General features: G+C 42.3%; 1 protein-coding gene across 1 annotated transcript in view; it reads right to left on the bottom strand.

Moving 5' to 3' along the window:
* LOC106586494 (5-hydroxytryptamine receptor 2A) overlaps positions 1-18,445 on the bottom strand; it is a 44,394-nt gene extending 25,949 nt beyond the window's left edge. Inside the window, exon 1 of the mRNA XM_014173861.2 lies at positions 16,913-18,445. Coding sequence (XP_014029336.2) covers positions 16,913-17,396 — 484 coding nt within the window. The 5' untranslated portion in view covers positions 17,397-18,445. The remainder of the gene's footprint in view (positions 1-16,912) is intronic.
* Positions 18,446-23,537: the final 5,092 nt, after the last annotated feature.

Below are 23,537 nucleotides of genomic sequence, written 5' to 3'. Positions count from 1 at the left end.
AATAATACAGTAGAAAAAAGAAAACAAAAAGTCTATATACAGTGAGCGCAAATTAGGTAAAATAAGGGAATTAAGGCAATAAATAGGCCATGGTGGCAAAGTAATTACAATATGGCAATTAAACACTGGAATGGTAGATGTGCAAAAGATGGATGTGCAAGTAGAGATACTGGGGTGCAAAAGGAGCAGATTAAATACAGTATGGGGATGAGGTAGATAGATGGGCTGTATACAGATGGGCTATGAACAAGTGCAGTGATCTGTGAGCTGCTCTGACAGCTGGTGCTTAAAGCTAGTGAGGGAGATGGGAATCTCCAGCTTCAGAGATTTTTGCAGTTCGTTCCAGTCATTGGCAGCAGAGAACTGGAAGGAAAGGCGACCAAAGAAGGAATGGGCTTTGGGGGTGACCAGTGAGATATACCTGCTGGAGCGTGTGCTACGAGTGGGTGCTGCTATGGTGACCAGCAAGCTGAGATAAGGCGGGGCTTTACCTAGCAGAGACTTGTAGGTAACCTGTAGCCAGTGGGTTTGGCGACGAGTATGAAGTGAGGGCCAGCCAACGAGAGCGTATAGGTCGCAATGGTGGGTAGTGTATGGGGCTTTGGTGACAAAACGGATGGCACTGTGATAGACTGCATCCAGTTTGTTGAGTAGAGTGTTGAAGGCTATTTTATAGAAGACATCGCCAAAGTCGAGGATCAGTTGGATGATCAGTTTTACGAGGGTATGTTTGGCAGCATGAGTGAAGGATGCTTTGTTGTGAAATAGGAAGCTGATTCTAGATTTAATTTTGGATTGGAGATGCTTAATATGAGTCTGGAAGGAGAGTTTCAGTCTAGCCAGACACCCAGGTATTTGTAGTTATCCACGTATTCTAAGTCAGAGCCATCCAGAGTAGTGATGCTGGATGGGCGGGCAGGTGCGGGCAATGATCGGTTGAATAGCATGCATTTAGTTTTACTTGCGTTTAAGAGCAGTTGGAGGCCACGGAAGGAGAGTTGTATGGCATTGAAGCTCGTCTGGAGTTTAGTTAACACAGTGTCCAAAGAAGGGCCAGAAGTATACAGAATGGTGTCGTCTGCGTAGAGGTGGATCAGAGAATCACCAGCAGCAAGAGCGACATCATTGATGTATACAGAGAAGAGAGTCGGCCCAAGAATTGAACCCTGTGGCACCCCCATAGAGACTGCCAGAGGTCAGGACAACAGGCCCTCCGATTTGACACACTGAACTCTATCAGAGAAGTAGTAGGTGAACCAGGCGAGGCAATCATTTGAGAAACCAAGGCTGTTGAGTCTGCCAATAAGTATGTGGTGATTGACAGAGTCGAAAGCCTTGGCCAGGTCGATGAATTACAGCTGCACAGTAATGTCTCTTATCGATGGCGGTTATGATATCGTTAAGGACCTTGAGCGTGGCTGAGGTGCACCCATGACCGGCTCTGAAACCAGATTGCATAGCGGAGAAGGTACGGTGTGATTCAAAATGGTCGGTAATCTGTTTGTTATCTTGGCTTTCGAAGACCTTAGAGATGCAGGGTAGGATAGATATAGGTCTGTAGCAGTTTGGGTCTAGAGTGTCTCCCCCTTTGAAGATGGGGATGACCGTGGCAGCTTTCCAATCTTTGGGAATCTCAGACGATACAAAAGAGAGGTTGAACAGGCTAGTAATAGGGGTTGCAACAATTTCGGCAGATCATATTAGAAAGAGAGGGTCCAGATTGTCTAGCCCGGCTGATTTGTAGGGGTCCAGGTTTTGCAGCTGGATATGGGTGAAGGAGAAATGGTGGGGGCTTGGGCGGGTTGCTGTGGAGGGTGCCGGGCAGTTGACCGGGGTAGGGGTAGCCAGGTGGAAAGCATGGCCAGCCGTAGAGAAATGCTTATTTAAATTCTCAATTATAGTGGATTTATCTGTTGTAACAGTGTTTCCTAGCCTCAGAGCAGTGGGTAGCTGGGAGGAGGTGCTCTTATTCTCCATGGACTTTACAGAGTCCCAGAACTTTTTTGAGTTTGTACTGCAGGATGCAAATTTCTGTTTAAAAAAGCTAGCCTTAGCTTTCCTAAATGCCTGTGTATATTGGTTCCTAACTTCCCTGAAAAGTTGCATATCACAGGGGCTATTCGATGCTAATGCAGCACGCCACAGGATGTTTTTGTGCTGGTCAAGGGCAGACAGGTCTGGAGTGAACCAAGGGCTATATCTATTCCTGGTTCTACATTTTTTGAATGGGGCGTGCTTATTTAAGATGGTGAGGAAGGCACTTTTAAAGAACAATCAGGCATCCTCTACTGTCGGGATGAGGTCGATGTCATTCCAGGATACCCCGGCCAGGTTGATTAGAAAGGCCTGCTCGCAGAAGTGTTTTAGGGAGCGTTTGACAGTAATGAGGGGTGGTCGTTTGATCGCAGACCCATTACAGATGCAGGCAATGAGGCAGTGATCGCTGAGATCTTGGTTGAAAACAGCAGAGGTGTATTTGGAGGGCGAGTTAGTTAGGATGATATCTATGAGGGTGCCCGTGTTTACGGATTTGGGGTTATATCTGGTAGGTTCATTGATAAGTTGTGTGAGGTTGAGGGCATCGAGTTTAGATTGTAGGATGGCCGGTGTGTTAAGCATGTCCCAGTTTAGGTCACCTTGCAGCACGAGCTCAGAAGATAGATGGGGGGCAATCAAATCCCGTATGGTGTCGAGGGCACATCTGGGGGCAGAGGGTGGTCTATAGCAAGCGGCAATGGTGAGAGACTTGTTTCTGGAAAGGTACATTTTTAGAAGTAGGAGCTCGAATTGTTTGGGTACAGACCTGGATAGTAAGACAGAACTCTGCAGGTTATCTTTGCAGTAGATTGCAACACCGCCCCCTTTGGCAGTTCTATCTTGTCGGAAAATGTTATAGTTAGGGATGGAAATTTCAAGGTTTTTGGTGGTCTTCCTAAGCCAGGATTCAGACACGGCTAGGACATCCGGATTGTGGAGTGTGCTAGGGCAGTGAATAAAACAAACTTAGGGAGGAGGCTTCTAATGTTAACATGCATGAAACCAAGTCTTTTACGGTTGCAGAAGTCAACAAATGAGAGAGCCTGGGGGATGGGAGTGGAGCTAGTCACTGCAGGGCCTGGATTAACCTCTACATCACCAGAGGAGCAGAGGAGGAGTAGGATGAAGGTACGGCTAAAGGCTAACAGAACTGGACGTCTAGCACGTTCGGAACAGAGAGTAAAAGGAGCAGATTTCTGGGCACGGTAGAATATATTCAAGGCATAATGTACAGACAAGGGTAAACCTGTGCATATAGTGATAATGAAAGAGATATTGTCTCTAGAAATAGCATTTCAACCAGGTGATGTAACTGCGTGTGTGGGAGGTGGAACTAAATTGTTAGCCGAGGCGTTTTGAGCAGTGCTAGAGGCTCTACAGTAAAATAAAACAATAGTTACAAACCAAAACAGCAATGAACAAGGCATGGTGACGTTAGGGAGAGGCATGCGTAGCCGGGTGATCATGAGAGTCCAGTGCGTGGCTTCAGGCAGCTAGCGGCGGGCTAGCAGGTTAACAGAAAGGCCTTAGAGAGGCGACGCGACGGAGGAAAGTCTGTTGTGGCCTCCTTGTGCAGTTACATCAGCGGACTGATCAGCAGGGCTCCGTGTGGTAAACCAGGCCAATTGGCAAAATATGTATGGTGGCCAAAGAAATATGTCCGAAGGGCCTCTTAAGCCAGCAGTCCAATGTGCTTTAGATAGCTAGCAGGCCGCGGATTAGCGGTTGTGCGTTCAGGGGACGTTAGCTGCTATAATTCTAGGTGGATTTTTACATATATATATATATATATATAGAAAATAGGTTCAGAGCTTGCGGTAGGAATCCGGAGATATGGAGAAGAATAAGTCTGACTAGCTCTGGTTTGAGTCGCACTGTACAGACTGGCGAGAGTTGTCCGGGATGAAGGTAGCTGATGACCGCTAGCAAAGGATAGCTGACTGCTAGCTAGTAGCTTCGGAATGTATTCGATGGGCCTCGTAAGCTAACAGTCCATTGTGCTCTAGACAGCTAGCATTCAGGGGACGTTAGCTGCGAAGTTCGGAAGAAGAGAAGGTTCAGAGCTTGCGGTAGGAATCTGGGGATATGGAGAGAAAAATAGGTCCGGTATGCTCTGGTTGAATCGCGTTGTACAAACTGGCGAGAGCTTTCCGAGCTAACGGTTAGCTGATGACCGTTAGCTGGCTAGTTTATGTTGGAGATTCCAGTAATAGAGGTAGAGAAAAAAACTTTAGAGAAAAAGCAGGTCCACACCACATTGGGTGAGGCGGGTTGCAGGAGAGTATTTTGAAGTAAAGGGTTAGAAAAATATAAAAAGATATGCGAAGAAAAATATATAAAAATATATATACATGGGACACGACAGGACGAAGGACAAAGACGTCTGACTGCTACGCCATCTTGGATATATATATATATATATATATATATATATATATATATATATATATAAAAGAAAGAAAAATCCTCATCAATACCCCATAATGAAAAAGCAGAAAGAGTTTTTTAGAATTAATTTTTTTTAAATAAAAAATAAAAAACAGAAATATCTTATTTATATAAGAATTCAGACCCTTTGCTATGAGACTCAAAATTGAGCTCAGGTGCATCTTATTTCCATTGATCATCCTTGAGAAGTTTCATGAGTCCACACGTGGTAATTTAAATTGATTGGACATGATTTGGAAAGGCACACACCTGTCTTTATAAGGTCCCGCAGTTGACAGTGCATGTCAGAGCAAAATCCAAGCCATGAGGTCGATAGAATTGTCAGTAGAGCTCAGAGATAGGATTGTGTCAAGGCACAGATCTGGGGAAGGGTAGCACAAAATGTCTGCAGCATTGAAGGTCCTCAAGAACACAGTAGCCTCCATCATTCTTAAATGGAAGAAGTTTGGAACCATCAAGACTCTTCCTAGAGCTTGTCACTCGGCCAAACTGAGCAATCAGAAGAGAAGGGCCTTGGTCAGGGAGGTGACCAACAACTCGATGGTCACTCTGACAGAGCTCTAGAGTTCCTCTGCGGAGATAGGAGAACCTTCCAGAAGGACAACCATCTCTGCAGCCCTCCACCAATCAGGCCTTCATGGTAGAGAAGCCACTCCTCAGTTAAAGGCACATGACAGCCCTCTTGGAGTTTGACAAAAGGCACCTAAAGGACTCTCATACCATGAGAAACAAGATTCTCTGGTCTGATGAAACAAAGGCTGAACTTTTTGGCCTGAATGCCAAGCGTCACGTCTGGAGGATACCTGGCACCATCCCCACGGTGAAGCATGGTTATGGTAGAATCATGCTGTGGGGGATGTTTTTCAGCAGCAGGGACTGTGTCACGTCCTGACCAGTATAGGGGTTATTGGTTATGGTAGTTTGGTCAGGACGTGGCAGAGGGTATTTTGTTTTAGATGGTTCGGGGGTTATGTGTGTGTAGAGGGGTATTGTATTTATGTGTTCCGGGAGTTTTTGGTATATGTTCTTGTTTTGGGTTTCTAGGTTTTCTAGGTTTTGTATTTCTTTGTTGGCCTGGTGTGGCTCTCAATCAGGAACAGCTGTACATCGTTGTTCCTGATTGGGAGTCATACTTAGGGAGCTTGTTTTCACCGGTCTCATTGTGGGTAGTTGTATTTTGCACTGCTGTTATTATAGCCTGTGAAACTGGCGGTCGTTCCTTGTTTCTTGTTTTCATGTTCACTTTAATTAAATAAAATAATGATGAGCACGCAACCCGCTGCGCCTTGGTCCCCTTCTCTCTTCAACGACGGCCGTTACAGACTGGGAGATGAGTCAGGATCAAGGGAAAGATGAACGGAGAAAAATACAGAGAGATCCTTGATGAAAACCTGCTCCAGAGCACTCTGGGGCGAAGGATCACATTCCAACACGACATCGACCCTAAGCACACAGCCAAGACAGCGCAGGAGTGGCTTTTGGACAAGTCTCTTAATGTTCTTGAGTGGCCCAGGACTTGAACCCGATTAAACTTCTCTGGAGAGCCTTGAAAATAGCTGTGCAGTGGATCTGCAGAGAAGAATGAGAGAAACTTCCCAAATACAGGTGTGCCAAGCTTGTAGCATCATAACCAAGAAGGCTCGAGGCTGTAATCGCTGCCAAAGGTGCTTCAACAAAGTACTGAGTAACGCTCTGAATACTTATGGAAATGTGATATTTCCGTTTTTTATATGTAATACATTTGCAAGAAATTCTAAAAACCTGTTTTTGCTCTGTCATTGTGGGGTATTGTGTGTAGATTGATGAGGTAAAAAATGACACTTTTAGAATAAGGCTATAACGTAAGAAAATGTGGAAGAAGTCAAGGGGTCTGAATACCTTCCAAATGCACTGTATCATCTCATCATCAGCTGGTAACTTTTTTTCTTGTGAAAAAGTTGCTGCATTATAGCCTATAGGGTTCAGTAATAATAGGCCTAATATATGAGGTATGAATGAACGTCTAATTTACACATCTCCATCTGTCTTCACTCGTCCCTTCTGCAGATTCAGTATTATGGCTAGTGCTATTGGCTTTCGGGGTCACCTATTTATTTTTTAATTGTTAAGATTATTATTTTTTAATTGCAGCTGCAAAAATTTTAAACAAGCATATCCTTAGAATACCATTGCTTTAAATCAGTGTGCATGTGGGCACATGCTGGACACAGACTAAGTTCAACGGTTAATTTTTATTTAGATTTTGTTGAGTTTTCACATGTGAATTCAACCAAAATGCACTTAAGTTGATTACTTTTTGCAAATCCAATCACTTTTGCACATTTACTCAAGATTGTGGGGGGTTGAAATGACATGTAACCAATATTGATACAAACAGTTTTTACCCAGTTTGAAAGAACTATGCCCAATGTGAAGCACCATTCCTAGAAAGTTGTGGGAAGGTTGTATGCAAAATAACCATAGAACAACCACACTCTCCACAAGCTCAAAGAAACATATGGTTCTCAGAACGTCATGTGCGAGCTGGGTAATCGCTTCAGGAAAAGGTTTGGAAAACCAATTATCCTACTATGGCTCTTGTAAGTTTGTTTCTGTATATTCTGTTTATGTCTCTCTTGTTGTCTTTCTCGATTTAATTGTTTAATTTCAAATGCTTTATTGGCATGAGTGCAAGATACAATTTTGTTGTTGAATTTAAACTAAACTAACTTGGTTATAGAGTTGTAGAATGTACTAGAGTGACTGAGAGTCACATACATAATTTCATAGCCCTGTGGCCACTGACCTTGACACAAACACAAAGCAACAAAACACGATAACCAATGACAAAATCTAGGAAAGAATACAGGGGATAGGAGCAGACAGTTAGGAGGTAGTCGTCTCTTTCTGTCTGTCCATGTCTGTCTCTCGTTCTGTCTCTCAATGTGTCTATTGCTCTGTCTCTCATTCTGTCTCTCAATGTGTCTATTGCTCTGTCTCTCGCTCTGTCTCTCAATGTGTCTCGCTCTGTCTCTCAATGTGTCTATTGCTCTGTCTCTCAATGTGTCTATTGCTCTGTCTCTCACTCTGTCTCTCAATGTGTCTATTGCTTTTCTCGCCTGTTTAATGTGTTATGCTCTGTCTCTCAATGGTTATACTCTGTCTCTCAATGTGTCTATTGCTCTGTCTCTCGCTCTGTCTCTCAATGTGTCTATTGCCCTGTCTCTCGCTCTGTCTCTAATTCACTCATTTCCTCTGAGACCTTTGACTTTTGCTGCAGTTTGGTGTTTCAGGTAACATCAGTAGTCATCCTGGGTATGCTGACTGGGCTTGAATCCCAGTTCATTTGGAAACATCAGATTAGCTTCACCACAACACCTGTAGTTACAATCTATACCCTCACACATGTCAGAGAAATGTCAAAATAGAAGGAAAGACACCAGTCTTTCTACATTGTTTACACTTTCTACAATTCCACATAATATTCAGAGAATGAAGCTGACACGTACAGTCCATCTACTGTGTGCCATACTATTTCTCAGTCATCAGTAATGCTGTCTGGTCCACAGGTTCATAGTTTGGATAACTGAGATTTCTTAACGATGACTCTGAGAGTACAATGCAGTATGTGTCACACTTGCACACCTCACACAGTGAGGCCAATAGTTACAACGCTTGAGTCAATGGATGAGAGTCATGGCAACCAGCCATTTGGATTTAAACTGGGTTCATTATCACCCTGGTAACAGCATTTATGTCTGACGTGTTCCCAAATTGTCTATCACCGTGGATACAGTGTTCATTACTGATATCCTGTATTATTCTGGGGTTCAATAGCAGTATTTTTCTGTGTTTGATACCAGGTTCTTAAAAGCCAATACTGACTGTGTGTGTGTGTGTGTGTGTGTGTGTGTGTGTGTGTGTGTGCGCGTGCGTGTGTGCCAGGAGGAGTGTTTGTGTGTGTGCGGTGTATGCATGTGTACAATCTGTCATGGTTGATGCCCCCATTCCTGGTCTTGACGTTGGTGTAATAGGGTTTTATAACTAGTTAGAGGAGGACTGGAAGCAGTCAGAGACTCCAAAAATAAACACACAGCCGTATAAATAAATACATCCCCCAATCCACTACCTCTGCCTCTAACTGCAGCATTTACACAGTAAAGCGCTGGTGGGCTCCAGTAGGTAGAATTTGAAACACGGGGCCTCTACCAATAATACAGACGCATAAACAGTGGATCAGAAACAAACTATCAAATATCCATGACTATGACATCATGTACCAAAGAACCCCAAATGAGGGTAGTTATGTAGCTCAAATAACGGTGGGAGGATAAGCAAGAAAAGATGTTCACCTCTCTTGCTCTCCATTTCTCTTTCTCGGTCTGTTTTCTAAATCCTTTCTCAAACTGCCCCCGTATCAAACACCTATACACTCAGTCAGCCTCCTCTTCTTTCTTTCTGTCTCTCTCTTTCTCTCCCTTTCTCTCTCTCGCTCTCTCTCTCTGGTCCCTCTCTAGTCCCGTTTATACCTGGTGCTAACATGTGTCCTTTGTCTTGATCTTGTCTACATTCTAATTTTGCCCACATTTCCCAAAATGTGTTTACGCATGGTATTAAAATGTGTCTGTTATCCATCCACTGTGTCTGCATTGTGAACAGATTTCCTGGTCTCTTATGCAAATTATTTCACAGCTATTCTTTCAAAATAATATTTATTTATTTATTGTAAGACACATATTGATGATCTCAGTCAATGGTACCACCTGCCAATGATTTTAGAGGGCAAAATAATGATAATTTAAATAGTTTCTCTATCCCAATCTGTCAAACTTGTAAGATATCCAGAGGTGGGCAGGATGATCTGATCACAATCAGATCACAATGTGCATTTTGATTGTCTACACCTTTCTAAAAAATGTGGACACAATCAGAATGTGGACAAGATCAGGAGAAAGGATGCAAGTTAAAACCAGGTATAAACATGGCTTCTGTCTCATCCTTCTCTTCCCTCTGTCTCTCTCTCTCTTTCAGATGTTTCTCTCCCAGTCCCTCCCTTGATTGAAGCATCAGGAACTCTATCATTCCCATCTCTTGTCTTTCGCCCTAGAAACCAATTTGTTTATTTTCCTCCTCCTGTTTCTCTCCCTCTGTGAATTACCTGAGGGTTATACTACAAAGCAGCATCGATGAGTTAGCCAGCTAACTTTGATAGACAACCAGAAACGTACATACTGTATGTGTTTTTGGTTGTTAAGTAGACCATGCCCATTTGAAGCTTATATCTTTAAAAAATATATATATAATTTCAGAATATTTAGGCAAGTTAGCAGGCTAACTCCTTGATCCTGCATTGTTGTATACCCCTCTTTTGCCCTGCTAACACGTCTGGTTCTCTGAGAGCAGATAATGACAAGGCTTTGTTTTGTGTTTGGTCGTGTCTGAGAGGAAGCTGCTGAGACTCAGTCTTTCCTTCATTTTTTTGTCCTTTAGCAGACGCTCTTATCCAGAGCGACTTAATGGAGCAATTAGGTTAAGTGCCTTGCTCAAGGGCACATCAACAGATTTTTCACCTAGTCGGCTTTGGGATTCAAACCAGTGACCTTTCGGTTACTGGCCCAAAGATCTTAACCGCTAGGCTACCTGCCACCCTAATTCTCATGCTGACTGCTCTTTTGAATCTTGTTTTGCTGCTGCTGGCTTGACCTGAAATCTCCCCCGTGTCTGGCTAAACGTCTGAGCACAAACCAAGTTTTCTCCCTAACCACAGAACCACTCATCTCTCTCTCTCTCATTTTCTCTCTCTCCATCTTTCTCTCTCTCTCTCTCTCTAGTCCATCACCCAGGGGATTAGGTCTATTTTTACCAAGGGGGTAATCTTCTTCTATAAAGACAGTCTAAAGAGCGAGGGTCAAAGGATTTTAGGGTGTTATATGAAACACATTTCCCCTTAGTTAAGCATTAGTCATAACCCACTGGGCAAAAATGGTTGAATCAATGTTGTTTCCACATAATTTCATCCCCAGAAAATCTATGCGATGACGTTGAATCAACATGGAAAATTAAACTAAAATAATCAGCATAAGGGCATTTCGTCTTTTTTTCAACCAACTTTTACCTAAATGAAATGTTTTGATTTCACATGAAAATCAACTAAAAGTCAGTCAAAACTAGACGTTGAACTGATATCTGTGCCCAGTAGGAAGACAATGATTAATTCTCTATGTCATGATCTAGACAACACCAAGAAACTAGAGCACACTTACTGCATCGACAACAGAACATGGCATACCTGCCCATCAAAAACTTCTGTCTTCAAAAACACAAACTCTGAAAAGAGGTCTCTGTTTTAACTGTCATGCACCCCTCTAAGAGCGAAACAGTACATGAGCGGAAGCAAAGCAAAGCAAAGGAAAGGAGAGCGATTAAAGCCATAAAAGTGGTGGAGGTGGGAGACACAGACCAGGTATCAGGATCCTGACATAACCGAGAAGAGAGAGAGACAAATCAATAAAGAGATTAAATCATTTCCTTATTTCCAGAGGGCAATAGAGCTGAATGAGCGGCGAGGCTGAAGAAAGGTGCTGTCTTCCTGTCTAACAGTCCCACAGGACAGGACTGGAGGGTCTGGCTAACCTCCATTAAGACCATAACAGAGTACTCTGTTCTCATGAACATCCAGATGTCGCCTTTGGTGACCACTCAGCCCAGTTAAAAGTGTCTATAAAACAGACTGATTGATTATAACTCAGTGGACCATGAAGGCCTTAATCTCACAAGCCTTCTAAGAATGGCTGTCAGGTGAGACTATTCATGTTCATCTTCTACCCTACCTTGAATCAGAGCCCTGTGGTGCTGTAATCTTGTGGCAGATCACCGAAAGGCAGACAATTAATAAACTCTCACATAATCTATGGCAAGCTAATACATTATTGGTTGACTCTGGACACTGTTCAAAGGGTAAAACCAAATTTATATGCATTCATACGAATCAAGACGTCTAATCCCCAACAGCATGTAATGGACAGACAGGCCTGTAATACAGTTGTTGTTCTCTCTGTAATGAAAATATTCTCTGTTTGCTCAGTCTTTTCATGTGCCAGATGAATCCAATCCACTGTGGGCAATTTAGCGTCAAAGTAGCAACACAAGAAAATAATGACAAAGTATCTGACGAGTTTCTGTTGGCATCCCAACGTTTAATGAGTTCTTTTGTCTGCTTATTAAAGGGGAACATCTAATAAGCAGCAGAGGTCGTACTTTTCACAGAAGCACACTTCCTTCAGACTAATTTACTACACTCCTCATTTTCATGCAAATGAGGCCCCTACTTAGGGCTTAAAGCTCCTTATAAAAGCAGACTTGTGACATTTACACATTTAGAAAGGCACGGAGAGGGACTTAGGAAACAACAGACTGTCTAACTCCAATCCCTGGAGAAGCTGGGAAAGAGAGAGAGAGATCTATTCAGAGAGAGTCAGCACTCTATTCAGAGAGAGTCCTCTCCACTCCACGTTTCAGGTGAAAAAAATGATGGTGACATTCATTACTTGCACAAAGCATTGTGGGTATGTGGTATGTTCACCAGACCAGATGGGGGTGGAGGCTTCTAGTAAGTGGACTATAAATCAAAATACAAAGCCATATAGGCAAATATCTGACAGCTTCCGTAGTATGACTGTACATGTCTATCCAGCTTCCAGAGTAAAGATCTCTCTAAGGGATGCTCGCAATATAGCCCATATTCAGTAAGAATCCCAGTAATTGGTACGTTCAATGCTACCAGTTTATTAGGTACATCCGTCTAGAACAGGGTCAGACCCCGCCTAGCCTCCAAAATAGCCTGAATTCTTCAGAGCATTCTACACAATGTCGGAAACATTCCACAGTTGCTGCAGATTGGACGGCGGTACATAGGGCCTTCCGAGTGGCGCAGTGGTCTGAGACACTGTATCTCAGTGCTAGAGGCAGCAATTCCAGGCTGTATCACAACCAGCTGTGATTGGGAGTCCCATAAGGCACTGCACAATTGTCCCAGCGTCATCCGGGTTAGGGTTTGGCCGGGGTAGGCCGTCATTGTAAATAAGAATTTGTTCTTAACTGACTTGCCAAGTTAAAAACCTATTGGGACTAGGGGGCAGTATTTTCACGGCCGGATGAAAAACATACCCAATTTAAACAGGTTACTACTCTGGCCCAGAAAATAGAATATGCATATTATTAGTAGATTTGGATAGAAAACACTCTGAAGGTTCTAAAACTGTTTGAATGGTGTCTGTGAGTATAACAGAACTCATATGGCAGGCAAAAACCTGAGAAAAATTTAATCAGGAAGTGGGAAAAATTTGAAATGTAGTTTTTCTTTTGAATCCCTTGAAAAACTACAGTGACATAGGATTTACGTTGCACCTCCTAAGGCTTCCATTGGCTGTCAACAATCTTTAGGAACTGGTTTCATCCGTCACCTGTTACCGGGCAGAAAATTGTAGGTCATTCAATCAGTGGCCAGTCTGAGGACAGGTGTTTCGTGACGCGCGTGCATGCGAGATCGCTGTTTGTTACTTTTCATCTGGGATGAATACCTATTGCCCGGTTGTAAAATTATCGCAATTTTACGTTAAAAAATACCCTAAAGGATTTATTGTAAACATCGTTTGACATGTTTCTACAAACGGTAATGGAACTTTTGAACATGTCGTCTATGGATTTGTGTCCACGCCACATGGCATTGTAAAGTGTTCTGGATGGGTCAACAAAACGGTGGTATTTGGACATAAATTATGGACTTTGCAGAACAAATGAACATTTCTTGTGGAAGTGGGAGCCCTTCCGAGTGCATTCCGCCGAAGATCAGCAAAGGTAAGAAAATATTTCGAACATATTTTTAGAGATTTGTCGACGCCGTGGTTGTAGGCTAACTGTATAGCTTAGCATTGAAGGCTAAGTTCTGTACTCAGAATATTGAACAATGTGCTTTTTCCGTAAAGTTATTTTGAAATCTGACAAAGTGGTTGCATAAAGGAGTAGATTATCTCTAATTCTTTAAATAATTGTTATAAATTTTGTCAACGTTTATGAGTTCTTCTGTAAATGAATGTGCCCATTCACCGAAAGTTATGGGGAGAAAACATTTTCTGAACGTCACGCGCCAATGTAAAAATTGGGTTTTTGGATATAAATATGAACTTGATCGAACAAAAAATGCATGTATTGTCTAACATGATGTCCTAGGAGTGTCATCTGATGAAGATTGTCAAAGGTTAGTGCTTAATTTTAGCTGTATATCTGGTTTTGTGACGGCTATCCGTGCTTGGTGCTAAGGTGCTATCCTAAAATAATCGAATGTTTTGCTTTCACCGTAAAGCCTTTTTGAAATCGGACAATGTGATTGGATTAACGAGTAGAGTATCTTTAAAATGCTGTATAATACTTGAATTTAAATTTTGAGATACATTTTTTTTTAATTTCGCGCCGTGCTATCTCACTGGTTGTTGTCCAACCAATACCGTTAACGGGATTTTATCTCGAAGGGGTCCTCAAGAGGGTAAAAAAATTATTAAACATTCATGCTCGTTCCATCTCATGTCAAATATGTTCTATTGGGTTGAGGTCTGGGGACTGCGCAAGCCAATCAAGTAAACTGAACTCGCTGTCATGTTCCAGGTGATGTTTTTCCACTCCTCAATTGTCCAGTGTTGGTGATCGCGTGCCCACTGGAGCCACTTCTTCTTGTTTTGAACTGGTTGGAGTGGAACCCTGTGTGGTCATCTGCTGCAATATAGCCAATCTCTGACAAGGATCAACAAGTTGGGCGTTCCGAGATGCCTTTCTGCACACCATTGTTGTTCTGTTTGTGGACCGCCTGTTAACTTACAAGATTCTTGCCATTCTTCTTCGACCTTTCTCATCAACTAGCTATTTTCGCCCACAGGACTGCCGCTGACTGGATGTCTTTTGTTTGTCACACCTTTCTCGGCAAACCCTAGAGACTGTTGTGCGTGAAAAGCCCAGGAGGGCAGATGTTTCTGAGATACTGGGTCTGGTGCTCCTGGCACCGGCAATCATACTGTACCACGCTCAAAATAGCTTTGGTCACTTGTTATGGCCATGCTAACGTTCAATATAACAGTAACAAGATGCCTGTCTGTCTACTTTATATAGCAAGCCACAGCCGTGTGACTCACTGCCTGTAGGAGCGATCCATTTTTGTGAACAGGTTGGTGTAGGTAATAAACTAGCCGGTGTATATAACATATAAATATCACGAAAATATCAACACATTGCAAAACCACAACCCAAAAATGTATTGAATTAAAATTCTCCAAATATTTCTCTGGCTCTTATTGAGCCACTTGTGAAACCAAACAGCTGGAGTTTCCACGCATGACTTAATCATTCTAAAATCTTTAATAATAATGTTAAACAACCAACTAATTCTGTATAACACAACAATGAAGAATGTCAGCCACAGCATACATTGATAATAAGAAGATTTTGGGAGATTGTTAGACTTCAGTGCAGCTTTTTATATCATTGATAATAACACATTGCTGAAAAAACATAGGTGTTATGGCTTAACATCCTCTGCCTTATCGTGGATTGAGTGTTACCTATCCAATAGAACACAGAGGGTTTTATTTCATGGAAGCCTCTCTAATGAAAATTCGGTTGAGTGTGGTGTACCACAGGGCAGCTGGCTTGGCCAATTATTGTTTTCTGTTTTTACTAATGACCTTCCAACTGACCTTGAATAAAGCCTGTGTTTCCATGTATGTTGACGACTCAACAGTATACACGTCGGCTGCAACAGTAAAATAAATAACTGACACCTTTAATGTAGAGCTCCAGTCAGTTTTAGATTGAGTAACTAGAAATAGGCTGGTGCTAAATATCTCAAAAACTAAAAGCATTATTTTTGGGACAAATCACTCACTCAAACGTAAAAATCTAGATCTATTATTGAATAATGTGGCGATTGAGCAAGTTGAGAAGACTAAACTGCTGGCTGTTACCCTAGATAGCAAGCCATCATGGTCAAAACATATAGACTCAATGGTTACTAAAATAGGAAAGAGGTCATCTTTCTTGACATCTCAGTCAACCAAACATTTTTTAGGCAAGAAAAACATAAGCAAATTGCAGTTTGTCCAGAAGAGAGCAGCATGCATTGCACTTAGATGTACTCGGAAGGTGAATGTCAATGACATGCATTTCAATCTCTCCTGGTTCAAAGTTGAGCAGAGATTAACTGCATCACTGTTGGTCTTTGTGCAAGGTGTTGATGTGTTGAAGGTATCTGTTCAAGCAGTTGGCACACAGTTTGGACACGGTATCAAACAACACGTGCCACCAGAATTCTCTTCACAGTCCCCAGGTCCAGAACAGAGGCTGGGAAGCAAACAGTATTAAATAGAGTCATGACTAAATGGAACTCTCTGCCACCCCAGGTAACTCCAGCTAGTAATAAAACCAGATTCAATAACCAGATAAAAGAACATCTCGTGGCACAACAGGGACTGTGAAGAGACACACAGACATTGTGTCCTGTTTGGACCCCAGAAAGAGAAGCGGCTGCCTCGGCAGCAGATAATTTGGGATCCTAATAAATATTAAATACATACTAAATACTACTATAAATAAATGAAAAGTTTCATTCCAAAACGCTATATATCCATTTTCAGAAATGTAGATAAATTAGCTTTTATTGTTTAAATAAATTATGAAAGAGATTGGTGTGTTTTTTCACTATCTAATCATTGTATGGGGTTGTTCAATGACAGACATATTTATTTCAAATCTATCACTTGATGGTTTTATTTCAGAGAGACAAATAATCAGACATTTTTTTTCAAAATGCTATATGCTTCACTCAGAGAAATAAGTAGTACTGCTAGGTTTTACACAGCCAAATGTAACAAATAATTACATTTTTAATAAAGTATTGTACACATGATACATTTGTGACATCAATATTTAATAAAAAATATATATAATAACTCAATACAGTAATCGGAGATCTGTATGTAAAACATTTACATTTGACATTTTAGTCATCTAGCAGATGCTCTTATCTAGAGCGACTTACAGTACCTGAATTCTTCTTAAGATAGCTAGGTTAGACAACCAAATCCTGTACAGTCAAATATACAGGATACGACCATTCCATTCCAGCTAAGCAATGGATATATAGCATTTTGCAAAAAACACATTTTCATAAAAATCTAATATCTATGAATACAAAATCTGAGAACAGTAATGTAAATGTCAAATATACAAAACACACTCTTGTTTATAGACTTTGTAAGTATTATGATTTAATTCTCTGTTCTCTGTTTTTTTGCATGTCTTTACTGTGCTGTGTCTGAGCCTGTATGTGTGCAAGCCAAAGACAAATGTAAGTGTTTAACCAAACAATGAGACAATAAAGTTTGGAACTTGAGCTGGAACTCACCATAGAGAATTGTCACCATGGAGATGGGCATGACCAGGATGCCCAGCAGCATGTCGGCGACAGCCAGCGACATCAGGAAGTAGTTGGTGGCGTTCTGGAGCTTCTTCTCCAGAGACACTGCGATGATGACCAGGATGTTACCCGTCACTGTAATGGCGATGACCGCCAGGATCAGCAAAGCAGCCCAATTCTTGTCCACTGCTGTCATCCCCTTCACACACTGCGATGATGCCAGAATCCTTGCTTCATCACTGTAAACCCTGCCGCTATGCGTCCAGTTGCCTGGCGGAAAGTCATGCACATTGCCGCCATCATTCCCGTTACACCCACTTGAAAAATTCCTGTTTTCATTTCCCAGAAGTCCCTCTGGACCATTAGGCCAAGGGTCAGGGTCGGGGTCAAAGGACGGAAGCGTTATGGCTCTGACAGCAGAAGAGATCAGCTCCGATACGTTCCCATGCAGGTTCATTATGTCAGTCGCCATACACCTCCAGCACGTCCCTTACAATGACACACTAACTCTTACAAGTCTGTTACGTGGTGAGAGAGGAGCAGAGAGGGATAGGTCTGGTCCTTAAGAGTCTCCACATGCTCAGAGCTCAAAGTCAACCCTCATAATGTCTGTCAGTGTTAAACTACATGTGGGATTAAGTCAGAGGAGGCTGTCCATGGGTACAGACTTCACCTCTGTTAATTCTTGAAGTAGTTGTAGCTACTGACGGACGAAAACGGAGAGCAACAATAACATGGCAAAACTCCCCCGAACAATAGAGAGCCCTATGACTTTCGCTCTGTTCCAAGTATTCCAAACCGGAGGGCAATTACCCTAAGCACGATTTCTCACATTCAAGCCTTTTCTCAGGTCCACATTATTAACTGTTGATCAAAGAGGTTGAATCCATTTGAAATCAGGAAAGTATAATGATAAGAATGTGCTCAACTCCAGTGTGCCAGTTTGGACAGAAGGTATCCACACTGTCAGAAGGTGGCGATCGCTCGGTTTAAACCTGACGTCGTCATTTAAATGGAGAAGATGAGAAAGGAGTTATGTGTGTGTCAGAAAATCCTCAGGTGTCTCTGCTGCGCTCGCTAGGAACTGCACCTGTGTGTGTGAGTGCTATGGAGATGGATCAACAGCATAATGAGCAATGACAGGTGTCACAGACACTCTTCCTCCCTTTCTTACTGTCACACACACTTCCAGCCAGGTCCGCCCTCTGTGCTGGGAAGGTGGTGAGTTTCGCCGGATGTGATGGACGGAAAATGGTGGTTTGGGAAAAACAGTCACACTGAAAACATTCCTCTACCTTTATTCCGTTTCTCCTTTTTTTCTTCCATATTCCTTCAGCCCTTTAGTCCAGCCTCTACAGAGCCCAGATATTTTAGTTTCTTCTTTGACAAAAGACAGGGTCTTCAGGTCCCCTGATTATTAGGAAGTCCCCTGCAGCTCTACACCTCACCTCAGCCACCAGTCACTGAGCACTCCACTGTGTGCCGTTTCTTCTCTCTCACACACACACACTCACATACGCTCTCTCTGCCTGCCTGCCTGCCTGCCTGCCTGCCTGCCTCACTCTCTCTCTCTCTCTCTCTCTCTCTCTCTCTCTCTCTCTCTCTCTCTCTCCTCTCTCCCTCACTCTCTCTCTCTCTTTCTTCCTGTCTCTCGTTCGCTCTCCCTGCCTCTCTCTCCCTGCCTCACTCTCTCTCTCTCCCTGCCTCTCGCTCTTCCTGCCTCACTCTCTCTCTGTTCTGCTCCCCTCTCCACGCACCTCTCTTTCTCTTCCTGTTTCACTCACTCTCTCTCTGTCTCTCTCTCTCTCTCTCTCTCTGTCACTCTCACACAGGGCAGGCTTTCTGTACTGTATTTCAGGCAGCTCTCCCTCCTGGCACATTGCAGGGTAGGTCTTCAGTTTACACACAGTAGCTTTAGGAGATGTTCTGTGAGAGCTCATAAAGGTATTGCTTCGCAGTGAGAAATCAGTTGAATCCAGGGAGCGTAGTGTGCGTACAGGGGTCTTTCTGAGCAGTGTCTGTGCCGAGTATCACAGAGCAAGAGAGCACCCTGCTGTGCACCAACCCCCTGTTGTGCCCACCGAAGGACCACCTCATTCCTCCCACTCTGGGGTCTCTCACATACTCGCTCAAGCAGAAACATGTAGGAAGACATAAAGTACAAGCCCCCCCCCCCCCACATATTTAGATACATACTCAAGCATAAAATTTTTCAGGACCCTGTCTTTCAAGGATAATTCGTAAAAATCCAAATAACTTCACAGATCTTCATTGTGACGGGTTTAAAGACTGTTTCCCATGCTTGTTCCATGAACCATAAACAATTAATGAACATGCACCTGTGGAACGGTCGTTAAGACACTAACAGCTTACAGACGGTAGGCAAATAAGGTCACAGTTATGAAAACTTCGGACACTGAAGAGGCCTTTCTACTGACTCTGAAAAACACCAAAAGATGCCCAGGGTCCCTGCTCATCTGCGTGAATGTGCCTTAGGCATGCTGCAAGGAGGCATGAGGACTGCAGATGTGGCCAGGGCAATGAATTGCAATGTCTGTACTGTGAGTCACCTAAGACAGCACTACAGGGAGACAGGACGGACAGCTGATTGTCCTCGTTGCTTTTGATTTTGACCACCCCTTTGTTCAGTGACACATTATTCAATTTCTGTTAGTCACATGTCTGTGGAACTTGTTCCGTTTATGTCTCAGTTGTTGAATCTTGTTATGTTCATACAAATATTTACAGATGTTAATTTTGCTGAAAATAAACACAGTTGACAGGGAAACAGTGACGTTTCTTATTTTGCTGAGTTTATTTAGATACATACTCAAGCATGGATAGATGTACTGTATGCATGCAGGCAGACAGGTACAAGGAACGTAACAGCTCCACTCAGACCTTTCTCTGTAGCCAACACCTTGAGTCATGAGAGCGATAACGGGAATACAAGGACAAAATTGGATTAAAATAAATGACAGAGATAAAAGTTATTTAACCAGGCAAGCCAGTTAAGAACAAATTCTTATCTACAAATTCTTATCTACACCGGCCAAACCATTGTGCGCCGCCCTATGGGACTCCCAATCACAGTCGGTTGTGAAACATCCTGGATTCGAACAAGGGTGTTTGTAGTGACACTTCAAGCACTGAGATGCAGTGCCTTAGACCACTGTGCCACTCAGGAGCCCATATTCATTGAGAATATGAAGTGACAGCCAGCACCACATATAGGGTGACCACATTTAAAATACCCAAATGCGCAATAACAGGATGATTTCGCCGGACATTCATGACATGATATGATCTACCAAGACATTTATTCAGTTTTGATCTAACTTTACTAAATGAGCACCATTGTAAGAAGTGGCAGCACTACACCTCTGCTCCCACTGCACTGAACAAGCTAATTGAAGCGCACCTAGCCTACTCTTTTGCCTTGCACAAAATTTGGCGATGCAGAAAAGAGAAACCACTAGTGTGGCTGTTTTATGAAAATCTGGGAATATGTGGCCAAGGAAGCATTTTTGGTTGGTGTCTGGGAATGTAAAACAGTTATGAAGGGAAGGGAGACTTTTTAAACAAGATTGAGTGAAGTAGCAGCAAATATGTTGAATGAGCAACTAATGAGCATCGGAGAGCCTCACAAGTTCAACCAAATAACCTTATCATTCAATCTAATATGACTATTTACTTACTTTTGTAGCTCTTTGTCAGAAGCACGCTTTTTTTTAAAATAGTTAGGCCTAACTGTCCTCTCCAAGTTTAGCTGGAATTTAGCCAGAAAGGATTTGAGAAATGTGACTGGTTGACAATAGGCCTATGACATTGGCCTATGTTTCGTCTTGCGCTGCGCAGAATATTAGATCTCAATAGCGATTGGAGAAGTGTTTAACATCATCAGTACCACATCCTTATGATATATCTAAGCACAACATGACTGCAAGAGACAGGTTGGAATGTCTGACTGTAATATGTGACAAATCAGCCTTTTTTTTACAAATTAGTGGTGTTTTTTTGGATTATGTGTGTATTGTTTTGTATTGCTACTGTAGGTATTACTGCACTGTTGGAGCTAGAAACACAAACATTCCATTGCACTTGCGATAACATCTGAAAATCTGTGTATGCGACCAATAAACATTGATTTGTTTGAATTTGTTGATAAAATGCTGGACAGTATTGTTTGGTTACGGGACAAAGGGGAAAATACAGGACTGTCCCGCACAATCCGGGGCATGTGGTCACCCTAACCACATAACAGAGATGACTCGGCTAGTTTATTTGCCCTTTCAATCAGCTATATGCTAATTTGTGTAGCAAAGCGCTACACTGTAGTAGTGTTGACTGAATAAGTCAACATTAATTAGAGCTGAAAACCCCCCTGATATAAGCAGAGGCTGCTGCCTGGCAAAGATAGCTGCCTACATTTATACACACACACACGCAACACAACACACACACAGGCACACACAGACACAAACATACACAGCCACACACACACAAAACACACTGTAGTGATAAAACGAGGCAGTTACAGACACATTATATTACCACTCTGACAGTCAGACGCACTCAAAACACTGTTAACATAACAAGACTATTGAATGCTTCTGCAGGGAGAGCATAAATCATACAAATCATACACAGCTGCTGTTCTTTTCCAACAGAACCAAAGTTTAAACATTGCAGATGTCAGCTACAGTACAGTGCATTACAGAATCAACTAGAAGGACTATTGAAACTCCACAAATCCTATTGATAGAGCTGATAGCTGAGAGTTGCCTGCAGGTCCCAAACCCATATTTCCTATAGCTTGGCCCTACTACCGCTGTGCTGGGTCAAACCCTCTAATTCATATCGTCCCAGTCCGCTCCTCTCTCACTGCTCTCTCACTCCTCTCTCAATGCGATCTCTCACTGATCTCTCTCCCTCATCTCTCACTCCTCTCTCACTGCTCTCTCACCGATCTCTCACTGATCTCTCACTGATCTTTCTCCCTCATCTCTCACTGCTCTCTCACTCCTCCCACTCCTCTCGCTCTTCTCTCACTCCTCTCTCATTCCTCCACTCCTCCTGCCAAAATAATTCATCCCAGGCAAGGGAGGTCCATTAATTTATGACCGGAGCGCTTAATAAAAGTGCCAAAAAAACCAAGCATCTGTGGAGATTTACTGTAATCAAGTGGAATAATTGAATCCGTTGTCACGATGCACAAAAGAAGGATTCTTATTGGAATGTATTATTATATTACTTTTCCTCCCTGTCCCGTTTTTATCCACAGGTCTGTACCCATTCAGACACATACACCTTCACTGTCACTCTTACACACACACTCACACACTAAGACAGTCACACATTTACACCCACAAACACCCTCAGACCTACACTGTTGCTAAAATTATTATTGTTTCGATTCATTACCACTATTACACTGCTGTTCATTGACTATTGATAGACATTACCATTAGTAGATATATTTATCTATCATATTTACATATGGTAATATACTAATGGCATTTTATAAAAGTATTTATATATTCCTGCTACCAGTCACTTTTCATCCCTGGTTACATGTACTGTATATCTGCCTGTCATGCCTACACTGACACACACACACCCTCTCACTCCCATACACACACCCACCTACCCACCACTTATGCTGCTGCCATATTGTTTACTATTATTATTATTTATCCTGTTAACAGTCACTTTCTCCTAACCCTGCCTATATGTATATACAGTAGCTACCTCAACTACTCCAGTATTCCTGCACATTTTACATTTGGCACTGACCCTGTATATATGTATATATAAACTTTTGACTGGTACTATATATATATAGCGATATATATATACACTATGTTACGTTCGTTGATGGAAGCATCGAACCAAGGTGCAGTGTGGTAGGCGTACATTTAAAATGTATTAAATGAACACCGAAACAAAACAAAATAAGAACGAACGAACGAACGAACGAACGAACGAACGAAAACGTAACGTTCAGTAGGGCATACAGCACAGTACCAAAAACAAGATCCCACAAACTAAAGGTGGAAAAGGGCTGCCTAAGTATGATCCCTAATCAGAGACAACGATAGACAGCTGCCTCTGATTGAGAACCATACCCGGCCAACAAAGAAATAGAAAACATAGATTTCTCACCCTAGTCACACCCTGACCTAACCAAATAGAGAATAAAAGGGATCTCTAAGGTCAGGGCGTGACACACTACCGTTCAAAAGTTTGGGGTCACTTAGAAATGTCCTTGTTTTTGAAAGAAAAGCAACTTTTATGTCCATTAAAATAACATCAAATTGATCAGAAATATAATGTAGACATTGTTAATGTTGTAAATTAATATTGTAGCTGGAAACGGCTGATTTTTTTATGGAATATCTACATAGGCGTACAGAGGCCCGTTATCAGCAACCATCACTCCTGTGTTCCAATAACACGTTGTGTTAGCTAATCCAAATGTGTCATTTTAAAAGGCTAATTGATCATTAGAAAACCCTTTTGCAATTATGTTAGCACAGCTGAAAACGGTTGTTCTGATTAAAGAAGCAATAAAACTGGCCATCTTTAGACTAGTTGAGTATCTGGAGCATCA

This window comes from Salmo salar, chromosome ssa25, assembly GCF_905237065.1.
Source record: "Salmo salar chromosome ssa25, Ssal_v3.1, whole genome shotgun sequence".
Lineage (NCBI taxonomy): Eukaryota > Metazoa > Chordata > Actinopteri > Salmoniformes > Salmonidae > Salmo > Salmo salar.
Note: the sequence above shows the minus strand (reverse complement) of the source record. Positions and strands in the feature narration are given on the sequence as shown.